At 44.0% G+C, this 23,942-nt stretch overlaps 1 protein-coding gene and 1 long non-coding RNA gene across 2 annotated transcripts; both read right to left on the reverse strand.

The window, feature by feature from the left end:
- LOC133283313 (26S proteasome non-ATPase regulatory subunit 7-like) lies at positions 1 to 5,995 on the reverse strand. The gene is made up of 7 exons (XM_061480001.1): positions 5,897 to 5,995; positions 5,154 to 5,245; positions 3,708 to 3,800; positions 2,852 to 2,949; positions 2,466 to 2,546; positions 1,070 to 1,161; positions 1 to 485 (listed from the first exon to the last, which is right to left on the reverse strand). The coding sequence occupies exons 1-7, from the start codon at positions 5,968 to 5,970 to the stop codon at positions 47 to 49; spliced, it is 969 nt and encodes a 322-aa protein (XP_061335985.1). The 5' UTR covers positions 5,971 to 5,995; the 3' UTR covers positions 1 to 46.
- A 9,590-nt stretch (positions 5,996 to 15,585) lies between these two features.
- On the reverse strand, positions 15,586 to 20,061 carry LOC133283315 (uncharacterized). Its single transcript, XR_009747778.1, has 2 exons — positions 19,759 to 20,061; positions 15,586 to 15,781 (listed from the first exon to the last, which is right to left on the reverse strand). It is a non-coding gene; the product is annotated as an uncharacterized LOC133283315 (long non-coding RNA).
- Between the last annotated feature and the right edge of the window lie 3,881 nt (positions 20,062 to 23,942).

Consider the following 23,942-nt stretch of genomic DNA (forward strand, 5'->3'; position numbering starts at 1 on the left):
TTTAGTTTACAAGATTTTTAATTTACAAATAAAAAACCTACACATTTTACTTTTTCTCCTTTTTCTCCTCTTTCTTGACATTGCTCTTTTCCTTGTCTTTCTCCTTCTCATCCTTTCTCTCCCTTTTACTCTCTTCCTTCTCCTGTCCTTCCTTCTTCTCTGCATCCCTGTTGGCAATCTTGTTGTTAATGAGGTTGTGCAGGGCAACCACAGAACGGATGAGAGAAGCCAGGTAAACCACCACCATCTGGTCATTGGTCTTCAGATAAAAGGCCTTGACAAACTCTTGCAGGTTGACATCTGGTAGCAGGTTGAAGACATCCTGGAGGTGGTAGATGATCTGGTGATTGATGGGGAGTTTGCTCATAGCTACTTTCTCTAGGTAGCTCCTGATGTCCAGAAGCTTGGAGTTCAGTCCCTTCAAGCCATGGACCTGATTTGTGATACGCTGTGACAGCGTGCCCACTGTGGTATCCTTGATATCCCTGAAACACCCACCACAGAAAGAATAAGCATTAGAAGATTACTTTGCATTCTCATTAGCAGGTAGGTACATTAAGAGCTCTTTACAGCTTAAAAAGAAAAGCAGTTTGAAGCACAAGTGAAATGAATGCACCCAGTCAAAGAATGAGCACAAGCAGATGTACGTGATAAAGCAATCTACAGTAGATCAGTGATGTATCCCATGGTGTGTGTGTTTCTCTTTGGAATAGTATTTGTAACACCAGTTAGAGGGGGAGACAAACAACAGGATTTCAGAGGGTGACTGCTCTCTTTTTTTTTTTTTGCCCAGAGAGCTACAGAGCCATCAGCAACACTCCTGTTCAGCCCTTACAAATGATATTCTGCAGCTTTGATTGCATGAATATATAGTTTCATCTTCTCATCAGTGGGCAGTCACACTTTTCACTAGCAATGAGCAAATATGCCAAGCAAGACTACTAAGTGAATACTCTCTAACATTTAAGTAGCATGTTGAACAAGAAGCTGGCACTGGGAGGTGCCAGACAGATGGGATCATGGTCACTGCCAAGTCTCCCAAGAATGCTTTCATATTAAAGGTGCTTACCGTAGCAAGTGTTCAACACCAACTTCCTCTGCTTCTTCTGCTCCAATCTCGCTAGTCACATGCTCAAATGTCTTGGAGGTCGGAATACCATCCTTCAGAGCACAAGGATAGAGGAGATACGGTCAGACCAAGCCACAGGTACAAAGGTGTATGCCTACCAGTCAGCACAGGCATCCTCCACGCAACCAGTGGGGCAGCTCTCACAATGCCACTGTGTCAAACTGATGTCTGCTTATAGGATCAGGAAGAGGTGGTAGGGCAAATTATAGCAAAACAGCACCTCAGGGGACTGAAGTACACAGCTCAGGAGAAGGCTGTAAGTGAATCACAATGCCTTTTAAAAGCATGGAATTTTAGAGTATGAGAAATCATATTAATGAAACCAGCACAGTCCACAAGAAATCAGAGGAAAGGCTCTAGTTGGATTTTTCTTGATTTAATTAAGGCTACCTAACTGTTGCAAGCCCAGAGCTGCAAGCAGTTTCTTCTTTCCTGTGCTCTGTGTAAGTTTCAATTAATGTATTTTGCTGGTCTATGTACTGGTGGGTAGAATAGAAAGTATCACAAATATTTCTTACTTTTTTTGATACAACCTTATTACATTTTGGGATACCTTTTGTCATCCTGGTATTTGCTCTCAGCCAGTTAGAAACACATATGCAGTTCCAGAAAGAAAAATACCAGTATGGAGCAATCTCATTAAAAGTATAACTTATACACTGGATATTAAGGAAGATGTTTAAAAGAGTCACAGGCTGAATACCCGAGAATGCCTCAGAAAGGCAAAAGGATCAAACTTGTTTATATACATCCAGAATGTAATTTAAATAAAAAACCTGCAAATGAAAAGCTAAAGCTGACTTACTACTGTATGTTGTTTGCCTGCATGGTACTGCAAGTGATTGATTAAGTATTGCTCACGCCTAACCTACCTGCCCAGCACTGCCAGGTGCACAAATGAGTAAGCACACAATTACTCCAAACACTTCTGCAAACATGCTGATGTGTCAGAGCAACATCTTAAAAGTGCTCCAATCTGTGACTTTCTTCATGGCCACGGACATGATGGAAACACGTAAGAAGCATCTAAATCACATGGACTGCTGCAGCTATGGAATTCCTCAGGTCAAACAGTAACACACAGCTTTTCTTCCAAGCACACTGGTGGATGAAAGCTTTAGTTACAAATGCATTATGACTGGGGTTTAACCTCTAGTGTCAGCAGATTTTGGCTGCAAGTCACAGGCCCTCACTAGTGAGTGCAACATCTTGTATGTCAAAGGCAACTATGTGCCATGGGATGCACATCCTTCAGAAAATAAGGCAATCTTAAAGGCCATCTTTTAATGGAAACCCCGTTCCTAAGAAAAGGCAGGGAAATATGTTGAATACTCACATCGTGAACTTCTTCAACTGAAATATAAGCTTCTGTGGGCAGCCCCAGGTCCTTTGGCTTCACATCAATAATCACCAACACCTTATAGAAAAAGCAAACATTTCAGAAAACTGTATTTCATTCAAAGACCATAAACAAAAAAATAAAAAAATCCCCAAATCGGCTCTTCATAGCAATGGTACACCGGCTTCTCAGAGGCATTAACTCCAGGCTCTGAGAAAAGACATCTATAGCTGTTTCAAAAGACTTGGATCCGAGTTTCTCAATCCCTTTGCAGCTATCAGGTCTTTAACACACTGCATCACCCTTGGTGAGGGCCAAGGGTTCCTAGATCTCCATTTAGGGAGAGGACCCCCCTCCCCCAACCAAAGAAGTGCCACACTTACAGAGTTAGGACAGTATATTTTCATCAGTTCGTTGATGGCAATGTCGTTCTTGTGCAGCTTAGGGCCTGTGTGGTACCAACCAACTATTCTTTCTCTAGCTGAGCAAAACCAGAAAGGATTCTAAATCAGAACTGCATCATAAGACAACAGCAGAAAGATTTAGGCAGAGATCAAATTAACAAATCAAGGGTGAAAATCTGATGTGTGTGGGAAATAAATTACAGTAGGCAAGGCAGTGACATGGGTAGTGACAAAGAGTTTACTAATCGTACCTATCATAACTTACTAACTACATATATAACTTTATTCCTAGATTCTTAACTAAACTGGACTATTTCATATGACTTATTAATTTTGCAGATATCAGGATGCAATAGCTTGAAACTGACACCTAGAGATGCAAAAATTCTAGAAATGCGAATCGTATAAGAATGACAATTGGTCCCAGGGCTAAGAAAATTTACAGGAACTGAAGTTATGACTGAACATTCAGCTCCAACTGAGTAGTAAAGACACTTTTTAACTTCAGGGCACATCTGTACAGAGCGGATTATAGAAAGTTCTGAAATTCTTCAGAAATAATGGCATTTTGAAATCTGAGTTATTCTGAAATGCAAAGCTGTCAGGTGTCTTGGGAAAACTAGCGAGATATAAATTAATGGCTTAAGAACACAAACTACTTGCACGAATTAACCAGTGGAAAACCATCAGTGAAAGTGAAGCCATGCAGAGAATTAGCATGGAGTGGCTTCTTATGTGAGCAATTAACTCTCTACCTTCCTATGAATTCACTTCCCCATACAGTCTTGAAAGTTACTGGGAGTGTATCCCTGATGGCAAGACCACCTCAACTTACCATTGACCTTCTTAAACATTCCATACATGTTCTCCAGATAGTCATGGTCTAGGAACCACACAGTATCATCCTTGTCATCTTCATCAAAAGGTACTGGGAATAAAACAAAATATGAGTATTTAAGAATCTAACCTCCAGAATGAAGATTTTTACAGAAAGACTGAGGGTTGGGATATCTTTGGGATGCTAAAGGATAGTGGATTTTAATCAGTTTCAACTGTTGTGCAACACTGCTGCCCAAGCTAACCTGCCACATTGGCCAGTTCTCTCAGGCAAAGGCTATCTCATCATTACTAACAGTTTAGAACAGGAAGGAAATGCAAAGTATTCTTAAGGTTATCCTTGGTGGACAACATCAAGCATCAGAGAGAAATCCTCCCACATACACAACTGACTCAACAGCGTGCATGGACATTTGATATGATAAACTGAGTATTCCAGCAGACTCTATGGCTTGTCAATCAAGAGCAGTCTACTTAGAGAAAAATTATTTTTCAGTGTAGAACATGTCATTGACATACTTACAGGCTACTAGAACACTGTGAGGCATTTAAGTAAGGACTATTTACCCTTGAGTAAATGACTAGTTATTTTATCAGCATGAATACAGGCAGACAGGCTCAGTTCTGAGAACAAAGACTAGTCTCAATCTTTTAATTTACAATTATAGTAAAAGCTTCATAGTTGAAAGGCTACCAAAACAACAACAAAAAACCCCACAAACAAACAAACCCACCCTTTTTTCAACTGAAATGGAAAAAAGCTCTTCCAAAAATTGGGGGGGGGGGGGTGGGGTGGGGTGGAAGGAAAGAGTCCACACCTGGGAGAAAAACTCCATGTAAACTGTGAAATTCCATACAAACTAAAATCGTTTTGCTCTGTCACAGAGTAGTTCTGTTGGGAAGGAAATGATCTAACAAACACAAATGGGTCAGCAAAAGCCATGCATTCAAGAAGTACTTTTACTATCACATATAAATATTTAAGAGGAAACTATTTCAACACTATTAACAACATACTTAAGAAATAGTAAGTAATTAGACAAAATCTGAGGAAAAGGAGCAAGGCTAAAATATACATTATATCTTTACAGAAGTAGGTAACAGCTACATCAGCACTGAGCACTGAATTCTGTGTGACATGTTGAGACACTGATCACTTAGGAGCAAGTTCAATGTCACAAAACATTCACCAGCATTTTAAAATAGGTTTATACCTGCTCCCAAAACATTCCACAGCGTACAGTATTACAGGGAAGATACAGCACAAGACTGGCTGGAATAGGTGTATTTTTGACAGCTGTAAGCATTTTTTGTTAGATATAGGCTGATTTGTATATGGAGGGAATAATCTGTGCTCTCACAGAATGACTTAAAAAACCCAAATGCAATTCATCTATTAAATAATTCAGTAGGTTTGAAGAAGGGTAAGTCACCCAAAACTCACCTGCAAAACTGTTGGACACATCTAGTATTTTTTTCTGCCACGAGCCCAGCAGCACACCAACGACACGCTTCTGATTTCCAACTTTTCCTATTCTAAATGGAAAAGGATGTCAATTCCCACGAAAAAAAAAGCCCAATTCAGGGAAGAAGGTACTAGCGGACCCCTTGCTTTGCCCCATTTCTGCAAGTTAAACAGCACATAGATTAGAAGGGAAAAAGAGGCATTATGACTGTTTTATTACTAATTGTTAATTTACATCCAGAAAAAGGCATCTCGGTGCCCTCAGAACCAAACCTTGCAAACCAGCGATGCTGAAAGAGGGCTGCATGGTCCAAGGCAGCTCACGAGGGGGGTGAGGACCTGAAATCAGCACTGCTGGAGCCTCTCCGCAGGACAATGCGCTATAAAAAAGTAAGTTCTTACACTGCTCGGTAGCATCCACAATTTATTTTCGCAAAAGCAGGCTTGTTCGCCTTGTGAGATCTTATTTTTAGTTTTTGACATTAAAATTTCTTGTCAATCGGTGCAATTGAGTTAGGCACGAGTTGCACACTAGATGTTTAGAGAGCTACTACTCAGCCCCCGCTCGGGCGCGCTGCTCCCCTCATGGAGCTGGGTCCCCCCGCCACGATCTGCCCGTCCCCCGCCGCGCCGCTCCCGGCCCAGCCCGTGACTCAGCGTCGCAGCAGCGCCACACGCACGCAGCGCCACACGCACGCAGCGCCACACGCACCCAGCCCCACCTGTTGAAGTGATCGACGACGCTGAGGAGCACCAACGGGTGCACCACCACCCGGTCCACCACCAGATCAGGCATAGCACCAACCCAACCCTACTCGGCCACTAACCCAACCACCCACCCTTCCTCACCGTGCTAGCCCACTCCCAGCTTGCTCCGCGCTGAGGCGGGGCGGGGCTACCGCCGCCATCTTTAAGAGGTCGTCGTAGTCAGCAGCTGGATACCATCTTGGAGAGGTTGAGGAAGGCAGGCGTTGCTGCCATCTTGAAAAAGTGCGTTCCTACTATCGACAACGTGGCACTATCTTGGAGAAATTGGGTGGTTTCGCCCAGAGGTGAAGGGCGGGTACACGGAGGTGCTGGTCCACTTTCTTTACGGCAGTGCTTCAGCGTGCCCCATCTGTAGGAGGGTGGTTGTAGGGCCTGGTTCTGTTTAGTGGCATGCTGAGAAAGCAGAGTCAGAGTGAGGTGGGCAGCTTTATTGAGTGTGTCCATACACAGTCAGGGGGTCCCTTATCCACCTAAGTAGCCAGCAAGGGTGTTTGCCCTATAATTTTTCCAGGGACAAGCAGTTTCTGGAGCTGGCTGGCTTTTCCCGGCCCCCTCTGCTGTTCTCGTGGAAGTGAGTGTTGCATTTGCCTTTTTCCAATTTTCAGGAATATCTCCTAGCCACCATAACCTTTCAAAAACTGAGAGCGTGACCTTAGAATGGTGTTAAAATTTTTTCATTGCCACGAGAGTGCGGGTTTAAAGTGCAAGGTGCTGTTTTTTCATCTTACAGAATCATAGAATCGTTAGGGTTGGAAAGGACCTTAAGATCATCTAGTTCCAACCCCCCCTGCCGTGGGCAGGGACACCTTACGCTAAATCATATCACCCAAGGCCTCCTCCAACCTGGTCTTGAACACTGCCAGGGATGGAGCATTCACAACCTCCGTGGGCAACCTATTCCAGTACTTCACCACCCTAACAGGAAAGAATTTCCTTTTTATATCCAACCTAAACTTCCCCTGTTTAAGTTTTAACCCGTTACCCCTTGTCCTGTCTCTAATGAAGAGTCCCTTTCCAGCATCCCTATAGGCTCCCTTCAGATACTGGAAGGCGGCTATGAGGTCTCCAGGCAGCCTTCTCTTCTCCAGGATGAACAGCCCCAACTTCCTCAGCCTGTCTTCATATGGGAGGTGCTCCAGTCCCCTGAACATCCTCGTGGCCCTTCTCTGGACTGTTCCAACAGTTCCATGTCCTTTTTATGTTGAGGACACCAGAACTGTAACTGTATGCAATACTCCAGGTGAGGTCTCACAGGAGCAGAGTAGAGGGGCAGGATCACCTCCTTCGACCTGCTGGTCACGCTTCTTTTGATGCTGCCCAGGATACGGTTGGCTTCCTGGGCTGCAAGCGCACACTGCATTCATTTTCTCATCAACCAACACTCCCAAGTCCTTCTCCCCAGGGCTGCTCTGAATCTCTTCTCTGCCCAACCTGTAGCTGTGCCTGGGATTGCTCCGACCCAGGTGTAGGACCTTGCACTTGGAATGGTTAAACTTCATGAGGTTGGCATCAGCCCACCTCACAAGTGTGTCGAGGTCCCTCTGGATGGCAGTCCTTCCCTCCAGGGTATCAACTGAACCACACAGCTTGGTGTCATCGGCAAACTTGCTGAGGGCGCACTCAATCCCCCTGTCCATGTCAGCGACAAAGATGTTAAACAAGACTGGTCCCAACACTGATCCCTGAGGGACACCACTCGTTACTGGTCTCCAGCCGGACATTGAGCCATTGACCACAACTCTTTGTGTGTGGCCATCTAGCCATTTCTTTATCCACCAAGTGGTCCATCCATCAAATTGATGTCGCTCCAATTTAGGGACAAGGATGTCATGTGGGACAGTGTCGAACGCTTTACACAAGTCCAGGTAGATGACATTAACTGCTCTACCCCTGTCCATCAGTTCTGTAGCCCCATCATAGGCCACCAAATTGGTGAGGCAGGATTTCCCCTTAGTGAAGCCATGCTGGCTGTCACCAAGCACCTTGTTGTTTTTCATGTGCCTTAGCATGCCATCCAGGAGAATCTGCTCCAAGATTTTGCCAGGCCCAGAGGTGAGACTGACTGGTCTGTAAATCCCCGGGTCATCCATTTTCCCCTTCTTGAAAATGGGGGTTATATTTCCCTTTTTCCAGTCATTGGGAACTTCACCTGACTGCCATGATTTCTCAAATGTGATGGCCAGCAGCTTCGCAACTTCATTCGCCAGCTCCTTCAGGACCCACGGATGGATCTCATCAGGACCCATGGACTTGTGCACATTCAGATTTTTAAGATGGTCTTGAACCAGTTCCTCTCCTACAGTGGGTGCAAGGTCTTCATCCTCACAGTCTCTGCATCTGCCTTCCAAGACTTGGGTGGTTTGGTCAGAGCCTTTGCCAGTGAAGACCGAGGCAAAGAAGTCATTCAGAACCTCAGCCTTCTCCAAATCCTGTGTAGACAGTTCTCCCGAGAGCTTCCTGAGGGGGCCTACATTCTCCCTAGTCTGTTTTTTATTTGCTATGTACTTGTAGAATCCCTTCCTGTTATCTTTAATACCTCTCTAACTGGGCCTTATCTTTCCTAACCTGGTCCCTAGCTTCCTAGACAACATCCCTGTACTCTTCCCATGCCACCTGTCCTTGCTTCCACTTATTATCTTGATATTGGGAGTTCTAATATCATATGCAGGTGTTATCCTGACCTCCCCAGCTGTGTGTTTTGCCTTAATTTCTGTGTCTGCAACTTCAGGAGTTGTTGCAGCCTGGGCTAGAAGAACTCCACCACCTTGCCTTTCGTTCCAAAGCTTCAGGTAACTTCAGGGTTCCCAGTGCCACTGTGATAGAAGTCTATGTAAATAGGCAGAAATCCTTATTACTGTTAATGTTTGCTTTTTTCCATGGGGACTGTGTTAGTCTAACTTGTTTGTAAACATTTTTTCTTTCTGAAGTATAATTTTCCTTGATGTAAGGGAGAAAGAGACTGACCTAAGCAGAGTACTTTAGGCTAGTCTTTGTAGAAGAGCTTTTGCATCTCAGGAGTAGGAACTAGTAGACCCATAGATTGTCTCTTATACTTAGAGCGAGAAAATAAAACCCAAGGCTGTTACTCCTGAGTCTACTATAGAGTAATTATGAAAAGTATAGGATAGTTTCACTGATTTAAAATATTTTTACACTTTTCCCACATTACATGCTTTTTGCATATTTCTTGTGTCTTATCAAATGTCTGTATTCTGGGTGAGTACTAGGAACCTTGACAACCATCAGCATTTCTAAACCTGAATCTAGATAAATTTAATGCCAGGTGAGAGGCGAGTGATAGGGTCTCAGCTCAAGCTGATCCCATGCACAAGAACTGCTGCAGTGCCCCATCCCTGGCAGTGTTCAAGGCCAGGTTGGATGGGGCTTGGAGCAGCCTGGTCTAAGTGGAAGGCCTTCCTGCCCATAGCAGGGGGTTGGAACTAGAGGAGATTTAAGTTCCCTATCAAAACAAACTATTTCATGATTCAATGAAATCTAAACTTTTGCAGTGCTGTTTAGCATCTTTTCACACATAGATGTTCAGCAAAAGCAGCGTTCACTTACAAACTCTGAGAACTGGGGACCTCTTGTGGAGTTTTTTAGATGCTGTATCCTTTAGGGTTGCTTTTAAAAACAATTTCTGCTCGAGTTTTTAAGAGGTTTTTTTTTTTTTCCAGCAGAGGGGGACCTCTGATCGTGAAATTCAGGTACAGCCAGTGTTCTTGTTACTTGTTTTATCAATATACATATAAAACTCAATGTTCAAATTAACTAGTTTAATAGGTAATTTAGCTCATTGATTTCTGGGCATATCCTAAGTGCCATTACAAGCTACAGATATTTTAAATACCATTACCTAATAGAAGGAATGTTTTAAGCACCTTTTATTGATTTTATTACTGATTTATTTTGCTGTCTTGGTTCAAAATCAGTTTAACCACTCTGTCATCAAGAAGAAATATATTGTTGGTGAAATACAGTCAATTTCCTAAACCCCTTTGACCTTGTTATATTCCAATAAGGAATTGCAATTGTTAAATCATGTCGGGCAATAACCAAGGGACAGAGAAGATATAAAATTTGGAGCAGTGGGCCAGCATACCAGTAAGCTGTTTTGACCTTGGGCATTCAGACTTCGTATGTGACAATCACACTTCAATTTTGTTCTTGGTTCTTGCATCAGAAGAGATTTAAAATCTCAGCAAGCCAGGAAGGTTGTGGAAGGGTAAAGATGTATGATCCAGAGACAGTTAAGGGGCATTTTAATGACCTGCTGTGACTTTTTGTTAAAATTACTCTCTTACTTAGTGCATTTTAAGTTTCATTTGCTGAATTGTATTGCTAGTAGTTTAGTGTACTGATGTTATACACAAAAGGAGTAAATTGGTCTGGTCATTGGTATTTCAGTTATTTCCCTTCCCAGTTCTTTTGACTTGAGAAGTTTATCAGTATTATTGAGCTAATCTGTTGCAGAATGGCTCTAAGAGCAAGGCCATGGAGCATTAGAGGCCTGTGCGAGCAAGGCAAGGGGTAGGCCTCACAGGTAACTGGATACCAGATGTGGGAGGAGAATGTGAAGGAAGCTGTGTAGAACTAACCAATACTGTTCTGACTAGTAGGCGTGGCTAAACACCACGTGGATTTCAGTGAAGGGCGCCACAAATGAAGTAGAAGTTTGCTTATCACCCATATTGGGTTGGCCTGTCTTGCTTCTCCTCGACGCTTACAAATGGCGCCCAAACAGGGACCATGGACTAAAAGGCCCCGACTAGCGGGGACCCGGAACGGCGAGTGAGCAGCGCCGGTGGCAGCGGCCGGGAAGCGCGGGCAATGCTGATGCGGTGGCGTGACGGACCCGGGTGCTTGGACTAACCGAAAGGAGTCCGCCGCTAGGGCGAACCAGACACTGCTGCGTTGGGAGGCCGATCCTGAGACCGAGGTTACAGGACGATCCAGAAGAAGACGATCCGGAAAAGGCCGGCCATGAAAATGGACCGAGAGGTAGCCCTGGACTTATTACAGTGCTTTTTATAAAAGCGGGGAATTGAGCCTGAGACTCTAAAGCAGCTAGCAGGTCTAGTGGCTGTAGGGAAGGCTAAGGGATTTTTTTTGCAGATCCTAATACAGTTTTTAAGGAGAGTGATTGGCGAAAGCTTGGTGATGAACTATTTGACTCAATGATTAATGATGATAAAACGGCAAAGAAACTCGGTAAACCACGGAGAGAAGTAATAAACTGTATAAAAAGATACAAGGCTGAAAAGAAAACTGCCGCGGTAGCAACGGAGAAACTAGGAACAGACGTCCCCGGTCGGTTGAAACCGGGGGAAGATTACAACTTGTTTCCCCCAACTCGCGGGAGCACAGGGTTTCCCCCCCCTTCCTTTTCTCCCCCTCCTCCATCAGAAGGTGCCGCGGAGGAGGTGTAACCCCCTGCTCCCCCACCACCCCAGTTCCGAAAGTAGGGACTTTGAAAAGGACAGAGAAATTATATTAGAAGGTATACGCATGATAAATGTCGAGGAATCCGAAAGAAAGAGAGTGGTGCCTCGGCGCCGGATCGATTGGGGTACCATTTGGAAGCACGCCGTAGAAAATAGAGATCATGCGCTAGCGGAAGATTTAAAGGAACCGCGAGCCTTTCCAACCCATTATGCCCTAGAGTGGAAATTTTTAACTCAGTTACGGAGGAGCCAGGTCTGCAGATGGCTACATACCGAATGAGAGACATCTGACAAGAAAGACATAGCTGCGAGCAACGGAGACCCTGAGTTCGGCCCAGGATCAGCCCCCGAATCCCCTGAATCCGAGCCAGATTTATATCCTCTGCTTCCAGACTCTGACTCTTTGTCTCCCGGGTCCTCTGCTCAGACTCACTGGCCCTGGAGAGCTCAGTTGTAACAATGGGTAACCAAAGATGCGATCATTACTGGTGAATTTTCTGCAATGGGCATCTTTGCATATCCTGTGTTTACTACACAGCAGGGGGCTAAAGAGTGGGAAGCTCTTGATCTCAAAATAGTTAAGGAGGCCTGACAAGCAGTGACCACTATGGGTTAAAATCCTCTTATACTCAAGCTGTATATGTTATGAGTTTTTTCTTGCAATTGACAGGGGGAGCCCATACAGTTTCTCTGTGATACTCATGTACTAGAAGTTGGTAAATATTAGTATGTCCAGGTTTCTATCAAACCTTGGAGACCTTTGTAGATACTGCTGGCCACTTCTTCCAGCACAGGCTGGCCACCTGTGTCAGAATGAGTGTGCATTTTGGTCAGTATAAAAGCCCAAGCCTCATACGATGTGGGGGAGGCAGAGCCTCTGCGGGGACGCCCACTAAGGTTGAGCCGGCCACCTCGCACTGCAATGATGCTTCTCGGAGCTGGTTTGCTGTTAGTCTCCACAGGGTCCTTGTGCCACGTTCTGTACGTGGAACTGTAGTGGGAGTAATGATTGTCTGGATTTTGTGCTTCAAATATTGTAGTTGTGTGGTGTGTGCTTGTGGCATCCCATACGCATGTGTGTGTGCTGAGGGCAGATGGTGTTCTGTGTATTTTTCTTGTTGTTGGGTTCATGTAAAAGCTTTCAACGGGTAGCTGTTTAACATTTCGGGCATGAAAGGGTTAATGTAAAGGTGCGGTTGCCAGCAGGTATTTATGGTTGCTGCTGAAGCAGGCAGGCTGCTATAGTTGCTGCCAGCAGGAGGGCTTTTGCAGGGATTAAAAAAAAAAAAAAAAGGGTGTGGGGGAGAGAGAGAGTAATGATGCTGCATTTAACCTGTCTAACCTGTCTACTTCTCAAGAACTGATAACCTGGGGGGGGATATATTTGTGTCCCCCTGCCTACAGGTCCATGGTGACTGCCTGCAAAGTTTGTGAAGCCTTGCCATGAGCAGGACAAACGAATGGAAAAACCTGATGCCTCAGCTACAGGAGCTGACCGTGATTACCCCAAGCAGAGTGAGATAGAGGAAGAGAAAGAACAAATAACTGCAAAACATCACCTGGGGGCAACTGCAAAGTAACATCTTGAATATGTGTGCTTGTAAAGTAGCTATTATTAGAGGTTGTGATTTTGTGTATAAAACCACCTGTATTTACTAGCTAGTTGCTAATAAGAAACTACACCTTGTATTGTATAGATTTGTCACTTGTAAAAGAGATGTTAGAGTATGCAAATTTGCAGTAGCTGCTAGAAAAATGCTAAGGCAAAAGCTAGAAAGATTTTAATACAATGGTAGTGTTATAAAGCAGGTAATGGAACAAATTAAGAGTGTGGGAGAATTCCACTGGTAAGAAATTTCTTTAGCTACTCCCTCGCTACCATCAGCATCTTCAACATGCTGCTGCTGCACCCTGTAATAGTTACTCTGCTAATGTAAATGTGTGTGTGCCTTGCTGTAGTAGCTACTTGTTACTGGATAAAACAAAAGGGGTGAGATGTGGAGACAGTGTTCTCACAGGAGAATGCATAATTGGTACATAAACTTTGAATAATCCTGAAAGATACAGCAAGGCCCTGAGAGGCCTGAAGAAGCTTAAGCAAGCAAGATAAGAGGCTGGAATTCACCAAGTTAATGAGAACTGTGGACTGTTGGCAAGCTTTCAAGGTTGAGTTCTCACACCTGTGTTTAACCAATTATATGCTACTCACTAAGGGTCTTCAAGACATGTATCCAATCATAATATGCCAAATCACTGTAAGTGCTTCAGCTGGGGCCTTGGCTCAACTAAGCAGACTGAGTTACTGAGTTGCTAAGCAGACAAATACTACATTGAAGGCAATTTCTGATTTGTTGTTTAATGTTGACTCTGTAAGACATGCAACAGTGCAGAACCTCCTGTTGTTGGAACAGGGACATGGATGTGAAGAGTTTTGTCATAAATTGAGACCACAACGGATCATAATCCAATTAAAATTTTATTAATTATAGCAAGTAGAATATGAGCAAAACCAGCGCTGGACGACAGGGGAGTCTGCGCTCCGCCAACTGCCGTGCTGAGCAGTTCAAACAGCCCCTTTTTATACATCTCACTTCCGTGTTCATGAAGTAGTGGAGGTACTCTGCGCATGCTTCCGCTGTTGTTAGGGGGTCAACCTCTGCCTCCTGGTGATCCTTGAGACTGAAGTAAGAAGTTTTCCTCCTTTGTTCCATAGTTGACCTTTTACTCATATGTCCTTATATGGAGTTGTTTGTCTTATCTCCGCCAGTTCCTGGAACATCTTACAGTTATCTTTAGTCAACATCTGCTAAGCGGTACTTGGTTTAGTTTGTGTAAGCGCTTATGGTTATCTTATCTTGCACAAGCTGTGTCTGGTGATTGTTTGAGTAAGCGATTTCACATCTTTTGTTGCCTAACCTTTACATTGGGCTTAACATAAATCTTAATAAACAATACCCTTATCCTTAGTTTCTTACAATCCCCCCTTTTTCTTTTTATCCTATTATTGTTTATTAGACGCTACTTTCATTCTCGGCACTGCAAGTAAACCTTTTTCCACAATCCCAACATTTATCGTAACACTCACAAGGTAATACCTCACAATTACAATAGGCACAGTTTTTCCCAGGTTGCCTTCAGATGTCTATCTGGAGATGATACCGACCAATCAGAAGCAATTGTTTCACATCCCCAGTATCCGCAATAATAATGTCCAGGGAGGTGACAATAAGCGGGTCCAGAAGAGGGACACATATAAAATGGTGATACATTTTCACAATTAGCTGAAAGAAATCTACATACAGGTTGTACAGGGAAGTTAGGTTGTCCCGCCCCAATGAAGGTGGCTATCACTTTGGATGTTTCCCAGGATATTAATTCCCATCTTAATGGTTCATGCGGGTTTCCATTTACTTGGGTTATTATCAATAACAAAACTAACGGTATACCAGGAAAAAAGGGTGTCTGTCAATTTTGCTATTTTAAGTATATTTTTACCAGTCCTGGGGAAGTTTGGCCATTGCTGCTTTTGCGTCCCATTGTTCTGGCCCTTTTCTCCACAGTTTGTTCCTCCTCTGCCTCCCCCGTCGACTCGGTTGCTTCGAGCCACGGGGTGTACCATCTTCTTGGCAGCAAGGGAATTCTTCAGGAGAGTAGCTGTTTCGGGCTTTCTGCCTATTTACATAGGCTTCCCACTTTGCAGCTTTAACTAATGGGGCAAAGCAAGGCACAGTTAGTACTTCCCTTCTACACTTTATAACCAAAATTTCAGTTACAAAGGGGACTGGTTCGTTGGAGTGGTAACAATAATATTGAGGGTTTACTCCTTTGGCAAAAATCTTCCATCACTCATGGGATTCCCGAATAATTTCTTGTTTAGACTCTAATTGTTTTAATTTCCACTCAGTGAGAGTTCTTTGGATTTTCCAACACTGTGTGCAAACTCCTATCGTAGGGTATCCATATTCACAGTGTGTCCACCATTTATCCTGGCATACCTTACACCTAAAACAAGCAAATGGATAACAATTGCAGTTCAAATTATTACACCTAATTCGTATATCTAGAGTACATATATTATTTACATCAGCATATCTTCTATATTCACTATTGTGTGGTTGCATAAGTTTAGCAATTTCCTTCAGCACACTTTGTACGCTTCCATATATAATAGAAAAAAAGAGAAATAATTATAGCAAATATAAACAGCAATACACACTTTATACCAAAAGGTAATGCGGTGAAATAATCAAATAAAGTCTCTATCATTACGTTATCTTTTCAGGGTTATCTTGGTGTCACCTGGAGTACTGATTACTTTCCAGTGGGGTCTCGTCACTGGGCCTTTAATGTGACTGGCATGAGTCCATCCACGCTCAGCAGTCCGGACAGCTGTTTCTGTTGTAAGCAAAACAAGATAAGGTCCCTTCCAATTGGGTTTTAGGGTTTCTTCCTTCCACACTTTAATCAATATCCAATCCCCAGGTTTAACATTGTGAATTTTTAAGTCCAACGGGGTCGTTGCACAATCAGTCCATGTTCCCAAAGCTTGTTACGATGTTCTGCTAATTGTGAAACATATTCATTAATCACACGGTCTCGAATTAAAACATTTGTTTGTGGACTTTCAATTCTATAAGACATTCCATACACCATTTCAAACGCTGATATTCCTACATCTGCTCGGGGTCTGGTTCTGAGAATTAATAGTGCCATGGGTAGGCACTTAATCCATGATAATTTGGTTTCTATCATTAATTTAGTCAAAATAGTTTTGATTTCTCCATTCATCCTTTCAACTTTTCCCGAACTTTGTGGATGCCATGGTGTATGGTATTCCCACTTAATACCCAAGCTTTCTGTAAGATCTCTAACAAATTTTGACACAAAGTGTGTTCCTCTGTCCGAGTCGATTACTTCAGGTACTCCATATCGAGGTATAATGTGTTCAAGTAACACTTTAGTAACTTGGTTAGCAGTTGCCCTGGAGGTAGGAAAAGCCTCAACATAATGTGTTAAATGATCCACCATAACTAATAAATATTTATAACGCTCTACCCTAGGTAGTTCAGTAAAATCTACTTGTATGTGTGAGAAAGGTCTGTATGCTGGGGAACGTCCTCCAAGAGGTCTTTGTCTCATGTTGTTTCGATTAACCTTTTGACAGGTCTCGCAGGCTGCCGTGACTGTCTTTGCTATATTATATACGCCTATACAGGCAAACTGTTGATTGAAATGATCAACTAACGCCTGGGTTTCCCAGTGTGTTTTACTGTGTATTTTTGAAAATATTTTGAGTGCTATGCCTTTCGGCAAGACTTCTCTCCCATCTGGCAATATGTACTTCCCATTTTGTTCCTTAGCTCCCATTTGTTCTAGTTTTTCCTTTTCTGCAGACTCAAAACTCAAATTTTTACTAACAGGTACTTGTTGCATAGTCAAAATCATACTATAATTGCCTGCCACTCGTTTTGCTTCTGTATCAGCTGCATTATTTCCCCTAACTTGATAACTTGTACCTCGCTGGTGTCCCTTTATATGTACAACTGCTATTTTATTTGGCATTTTCAATGCTCCCAGAACTCACCGAATTAATTCCGGGTGTATTAGTTCCTTTCCCTGTGAGTTAACAAATCTTCTCTCCTCCCATATTTTTCCAAAAGTGTGTACTACTCCGAATGCATAGCGTGAGTCTGTATATATAGTTCCATCCTTTCCCTTCAGTGACACTAATGCCTTCCACAATGCATACAGCTCACAGGCTTGAGCCGACCAGCTGGCACTCAGGGGGCCTGATTCTATTGTCTTAAATTCTCCTTTTTCCAACTTAACGATGGCATATCCAGACAATCGTTTACCTTCCACTATTCGTGATGACCCATCTATAAATAATACTTCTCCACATTGTAGTTCTTCTTCTTCTAAATCTGGCCTAATGCGTGTCTGTTGTTCAATTGTTTGAAAACAATTTGCAATAGTTCATTACCTTCTCCTGGGTATAAAAATTCAGCGGGGTTAACTGCTCCAATAGTTTTCAAAGATAGTTTAGGGGATTCTATAAGTATTCCCTCATACTTTAATAATTGGCTATCTGTAAGCCATTTTTCTGCTTTTTGTTGTAACACTCCCCTGATGTTATGAGGCGCATATAAGACAGCTTCTCCATTAAAGGTAATGCGATTTGTTTCCTCAAGTAATAAGGCAGCAACAACAATGATTTGTAAACAACTCGGCCAACCTCTGCTCACAGGGTCCAACAGCTTTGATAGGTATGCCACCGGTTTCTTCTGTCCGGCCCATTCCTGAGTTAATACTCTGAATGCCGTTCCTTCATGTATGCTAACAAATAAATGGAATGGCCGCTTTAAATCTGGTAGGCTTAAAACCGGTGCTTGACTTAGCTCTCTTTTGAGACTGACAAACTGCTCTTGATCCTGAGGGGTCCACTTGGGTATTTTGTCTTTAGACAGTTGTTCATATAAGAATTTAACTTTAAAGCTATAGTTTTCTATCCATTGCCTACAATACCCAAATAGCCCTAATGCCTGCCGAATTTGCCTCTTAGTGACAGGCATAGGTAATTCCAAAATTCCTTTAATGTGCTCTGGATCCAATATCTTCTGGCTGTTAAACAAATAATGTCCCAAATATTTCACTTTTTCCTCCACAAATTGTAACTTTTCTTGTGATACCCGTAGGCCCTTTTGTGCAAGAAAGTTTAGAAGTCGAATGCTTTCTTTTCTTACATCCTCCTTATTATTCCCTGCTATGAGCAGATCATCTACATACTGTAACAGCACGTTCCCCGTTTGTACCTGGTATTCTTTTAAGAGCTCTTCCAGGGCCTGTCCAAACAGATTAGGGGACTCAGTAAACCCTTGGGGAAGCACGGTCCATCTCAACTGCTGTCTACGGCCTGTCTCTATGTCTTCCCATTCAAAGGCAAAATAATCACGGCATTCTTCTGCCAGTGGACAGGCCCAAAAGGCATCCTTTAAATCAGCCACACTATACCAGGAGTTATGGGGTCCTAGTTTGCTTAGCAGTGAGTATGGATTTGCTACTACAGGGAACCGGGTGATAGTTCTTTTGTTTATTTCCCTTAAATCATGTACGAGCCGATATTTCCCATTTGCTTTCTTTACAGGCAAAATGGGGGTGTTAAAGGGTGACATACAAGGCTCTAAGATTCCTTGTGCTAACAATCGATCAATTTCTGGTTTTAATCCTCTCCGTCCTTCTAGGGATATGGGATGTTGCCTTACCCTCACAGGTATGTGGGGTTCGGAAATTTGGATTTTAATCGGTGGAATTTCCAATCTACTAATTGTGTCGGAGAGTACCAGACATCGGGGTTAATTTGTTTTTGATCATCCACGGTCAAAGGATAAGCAGACACTGTTAGCTCTTGATTTTTCACTTTAATTTCTAATTGCAATTCAACAATTAAATCTCGTCCTAACAGATTAAATTCTGCTTCAAGGACGAGCAAGAGTTCACCCATTCCAAATTTATTTTCAGTTTCGAATACCACATTTTTGATTTTGCTTACTTTAAAGGGTTCTCCTTTTTCCCCAATTACTTGTACTTTTTCAGGGGAAACTTTATATCCCTCAGGTATTTGCTTAATAGTTGATTTCTCAGCCCCAGTGTCTACTAAAAAGGTGAACTCTTGTTTATGGGGACCTATTTTTAATTTTATCAAGGGCTCATGATGACTCCGGTCCCCTAAGATATAGAGCCCCTGACTCTCCTATTCCGTTTTCAATATTTTCTCATCTCTGATCCTTTTTCTGCAATTCTTCTTTATATGTCCCTTCTTTTTCTTTTGTTTAGTTTTTATTTAATTCAGCGGGTAAAGTCTAGCTCCCGGTCTTTCTAGCCACACTTCCGCATATTGACTCTCCTCCGGGTTAAGGGGTTTTTATTATTAACCCAGAGGTTTAATTGCTGTCTTACCCAATCTTCTTCTGACCCATAGACTGGCCAAAAGACATTTTTAGAAATCTTCTTCCCTCCCCATATCTTAGTACAATATTCTATCATTTTTTTGTTTATCTTTTCCTAGGGTTCCAGGGAAATATCTCCAATTGTCTAAGATATATGCCAGAGGGGTATTCTTAGGTACAATGGGTACCCTTCCCATGGGAGTCGAAGGCTTGCTGCCCTTCGCCCCCATCTTCTGGAATATCCACAAACATACACTCACTCGCTCCTCTTGTTCCTGGCCCAGTCCCTCGCGGGAGATGGGAGACCCAGTACTTAAGAGTCCACACTCGCTTGGTTCAGTATATTGAACCTCTCACTCGTTATATTCCAGGAAACCCAATCCCGCCCGAACGGCAAACCCGCGAACAACTTCGCAATATACTTACACGTCCTGCGTCTTCGTCCGGACTCCCGTGCACAGAATTTTATGGGATTTTACCGGTTTCTCCTTTGCTCATTATTCTAGAATTTAGGTTCGTCGGTAAGGTTGGGGTGAGCTGTTGGTCGCGGGGCCGCGAAATGTCGCGGGGCGCCTCCCCGGAGGACCAAAGTCCACCGTTCCTTATCCGAGTCACGGCACCAGAAAATTGTCATAAATTGAGACCACAACGGATCATAATCCAATTAAAATTTTATTAATTATAGCAGGTAGAATATGAGCAAAAACAGCGCTGGACGACAGGGGAGTCTGCGCTCGGCCAACTGCCGTGCTGAGCAGTTCAAACAGCCCCTTTTTATACATCTCACTTCCGTGTTCATGAAGTAGTGGAGGTACTCTGCGCATGCTTCCGCTGTTGTTAGGGGGTCAACCTCTGCCTCCTGGTGATCGTTGAGACTGAAGTAAGAAGTTTTCCTCCTTTGTTCCATAGTTGACCTTTTACTCATATGTCCTTATATGGAGTTGTTTGTCTTATCTCCGCCAGTTCCTGGAACATCTTACAGTTATCTTTAGTCAACATCTGCTAAGCGGTACTTGGTTTAGTTTGTGTAAGCGATTACGGTTATCTTATCTTGCACAAGCTGTGTCTGGTGATTGTTTGAGTAAGCGATTTCACATCTTTTGTTGCCTAACCTTTACATTGGGCTTAACATAAATCTTAATAAACAATACCCTTATCCTTAGTTTCTTACAGTTTGATGGAATGTGTTGTATGAATCTTTCTGGTCATTCTAATTCGATACACGCACAGCTGAAAACCCTGGCTCAGCTTACCCAGCAATTGCAAGTGAGCAATGACCTAGGGATAACTAAATGGTTGTCCTCATGGGGCATTACAGGTTGGCTTAAAACACTGCTATTTGAAGGACTGCGCTTATGTATCATTGTTATTTCAATCATTGTAGTTGTTAGACTTGCTTATAGTTGTGTGGTGAAAACAAATGAACAGAACGACCCACAATGTCTTGCTCACACAAAGAAAAAGGGGGGAATTGTTGCAGAATGGCTCTAAGAGCAAGGCCATGGAGCCTTAGAGGCCTTGTGCTAGCAAGGCAAGGGGTAGGCCTCACAGGTAACCGGATACCAGGTGTGGGAGGAGAATGTGAAGGAAGCTGTGTAGAACTAACCAATACTGTTCTGACTAGTAGGCGTGGCTAAACACCACGCGGATTTAAGCGAAGGGCGCCACAAATAAAGTAGAAGTTTGCTTATCACCCATATTGGGTTGGCCTGTCTTGCTTCTCCTCGACGCTTACACTAATCAGCTGGTAGATGTAGACTGGGAAAGCAGACAGTATGTTGCTTAATGAAAGACTTGAAAAGTAATTAATGTTGGTGCTCAATAAAAAACGGCTAATGAATTGATTGCATTGATGCTTGATGTAATTTAACTGTAGAGTGGCAAACATCAGTATTTATATGAGTTGGTTCATGACTGCAGAGCTGAACCTCAAAGTTTAGAGAGGTTCTGCAGTACATGAACACCTGGCTGCTGACCTGAAGTGGGGAGGGAGGGAGCTGTGTTCTGTTCTCTACATGGAGCAAGTGTTTCCATCATTAATTGCTGGGCTTCTGTTTTATTTTTTTATATATATATATATATATCAAAAAACCCAGAAAACCCAAACACACACCCAAAGCCGAAACAAAAACCACAAACCCCAAAACTTGCACATAACTGTTTTCAGAGGTTTAAGAATGAGTTTTGGATTAAAAAATAAAATCATAAAGAATAAATTCACTTCTTTTTTTTTCCTTGTTTGCCATTATTCTCTACCTCTTGATCTGTTAGGTGTTAACTTTTCTGAAGTGCAAGGTTGTCGTGGTTTAAACCCAGTCAGGTAACTCCTTTGCTCACTTCCCCCCCTTTCTTGCCCTCCCCCTGCTCCCGGAGGGACGGAGAGGAGAATCGAAAAGAATGCAACTCCCACGGGTTGAGATAAGAACAGTTTAGTAACTAAGGTATAACACAAATCACTACTGTTACCACCAATGATAATAATGATAAAGGAAATAACAAGGGAAGAGAATACAACACCTCAGCACCAGCCGACCGATAACTCGCCCCCCTCAGCCCGACCAAGCACCGACCGATACCTCCTCCAACCCTGCAGTCTCCCAGCCCTTCCGGCTAACTCCCAGTTACATCCTGGGCATGACGTGCTGTGGTATGGAATACCTCTTTGGTCAGTTTGGGTCAGGTGTCCTGTCTCTGCTTCCTCCCGGCTTCCCCTCCTCCCTGGCAGAGCATGAGCCTCACAAAGTCCTTGGCCAAACCAAAACATCACTATCAGTTCTGTTCCCAGGCCGAAAGTCAAAACACTGCACTGCACCAGCTACCAAGAAGGGGAAAAATGACTGCTACTGCTGAACCCAGGACATTATCCACCCCTTATTCCATACCATTCACGTCATGCTCAGATCCCACATTTTCAATATACCATCACTCTTATCTAAGTGCATAGACCAGTCCCTATAAAGCTGCTGAGTCCATCTGGTCCATGATGTCAGGCTCCATCTCTTGTAACAGTCTTCCAGAGCAGGAGAGACTGTGTGCAGTGTTCACACTCGTGAATAACCTGGGCAATAGTGTCCATTGCTAAGTCCACCCCTCGATCATGAGTCCATCTCTGTGTTGCATCTCTGCTCTGATGGCCTGAAGTGCCATGGGCCCACCAGGCTCAAAATAATTCACTGTCCCCTTAAGCAGTTTCTGCAGCTTGCTGCTGGGGACTCCATACAGCTGCCTTCCATCTCTGACGCTTCCAAAGCACTGGAGGGGCCCAGTGGACTAGACACTTGCCCATACTGTCCCACACACCCTGCCACTCATGACTGTCCAGCTTTGGGGAAAATCTCTTGGTCACCCTATATCGTTGTCTAACCCCAGACAAGACCCAAACCTGACTCTGCTTAACTTTTGAGATCAGACAAAATGGTTGTGGGTAGCACACAGTCTGTGTGTGTGCCAACATGCTGATCCCCATCACGATCAGCAGGCAGGTCCCAAGGATACCCAAAGGCCATTCAGAGCCTTCAGAACTCTCAGTTGATGCTGCTGTACTTGTCACTGGGGCTGTTGTAGCTGCTGTGCTTGCCGGCTCTCCCACCGCCAGCTTCTCTTTTCCTCAGTCCAGCTCTTCCTCCTCTGCCTTGCTGGGAAATGCTGCGTGGTCTCCTGCATCCTCCTGGGGCTCGGCGGGCGGCTTCCGGGGGATGCTCTCGGCCGTCGCGGGGCTGGGCTCGGCCGCGAGGCTCGGCTCCTCCGCGGGGCTCGGCTCCTCCGCCGCCTTATCCCGCTGCTCGGCAGCCGCCTCCTTCCTCTCCTCGACCGCCCCGACCTCCTCCACCGGCAGCCGTCCCCTCGCGGCCTCCGGCCCCGCTCCCGCCGCCGCTTGGTGCCCGGGGCCGCTCTCCCGGGCCGGTTCGGCTGCCGCCGGCTCCCGGGGCCGCTCCCCCTCGGCTCCCCGCAGCCTCACGAAGATGGAGAGTAGGGTGAGGGCCACGACGGTGAAGAGCAGCCGGACGGCCAGGTACAAGTCCACGGCCACGTCCGTCCCGCCCTGTTGCTGGAGCCCGCCCGTATTACAAGCCATTGCCATAAAGCACAGTGAGACAAGAACCTTAGCCCAGGCCCCACACTTGATAAACACTAACACAGCAAATACCGGCTCTACGTAAGTTACAACATTCTGAAGCTGTGAGATCAAGAGAAACAACTCTGAGAGCCAATAAATCGTCATTGTGATGAGTGACTATTAATCCGGACAGATCTGTCGTTATCTCAACCCTTCGTGCCCCACGTTGGGACAAAGGTGATGCTTACCGGTGGCACAGAAGGAAATCTTTATAGGCTTTTCCTAAAACAAGATCTGCTGCTGTCAGCTGCTGGGAGGAACCAGGAAGAAAACTTTTGGTACCCAGATTCTGAGTGTTTTCTATATCTTTTGTCATGTTCTGACCTCTTTTCCAGACTTGAGGATTGCACTTCTACTTCAGGAATCTCACTTCCATCAGGAATTTGTCTTTAAATGGCGAAGTAATTATATGCTTCAGAAATTTTTTGTTTGTGTTTGGGTGGTGTTTGTTTTTTTTTTTGGTGTTTGGTTGTGTTTGTGGTGTTTTGGATTT

Source organism: Pezoporus flaviventris, unplaced genomic scaffold, assembly GCF_033815535.1.
Source record: "Pezoporus flaviventris isolate CSIRO_AGI_PZ_B2104156 unplaced genomic scaffold, CSIRO_AGI_Pfla_v1 ptg000164l, whole genome shotgun sequence".
Taxonomy (NCBI): domain Eukaryota; kingdom Metazoa; phylum Chordata; class Aves; order Psittaciformes; family Psittacidae; genus Pezoporus; species Pezoporus flaviventris.

Excerpts from the sequence above, each read along its gene's own strand:
- LOC133283313 (XM_061480001.1), bottom strand. The coding sequence starts at position 5,970 with ATGCCTGATCTGGTGGTGGACCGGGTGGTGGTGCACCCGTTGGTGCTC. Across the intron at positions 5,246-5,896 it reads GTCGTCGATCACTTCAACAG|AATAGGAAAAGTTGGAAATC; the intron begins GTGGGGCTGGGT and ends TTTTCCATTTAG. Across the intron at positions 2,547-2,851 it reads AAATATACTGTCCTAACTCT|GTGTTGGTGATTATTGATGT; the intron begins GTAAGTGTGGCA and ends TTTTTCTATAAG.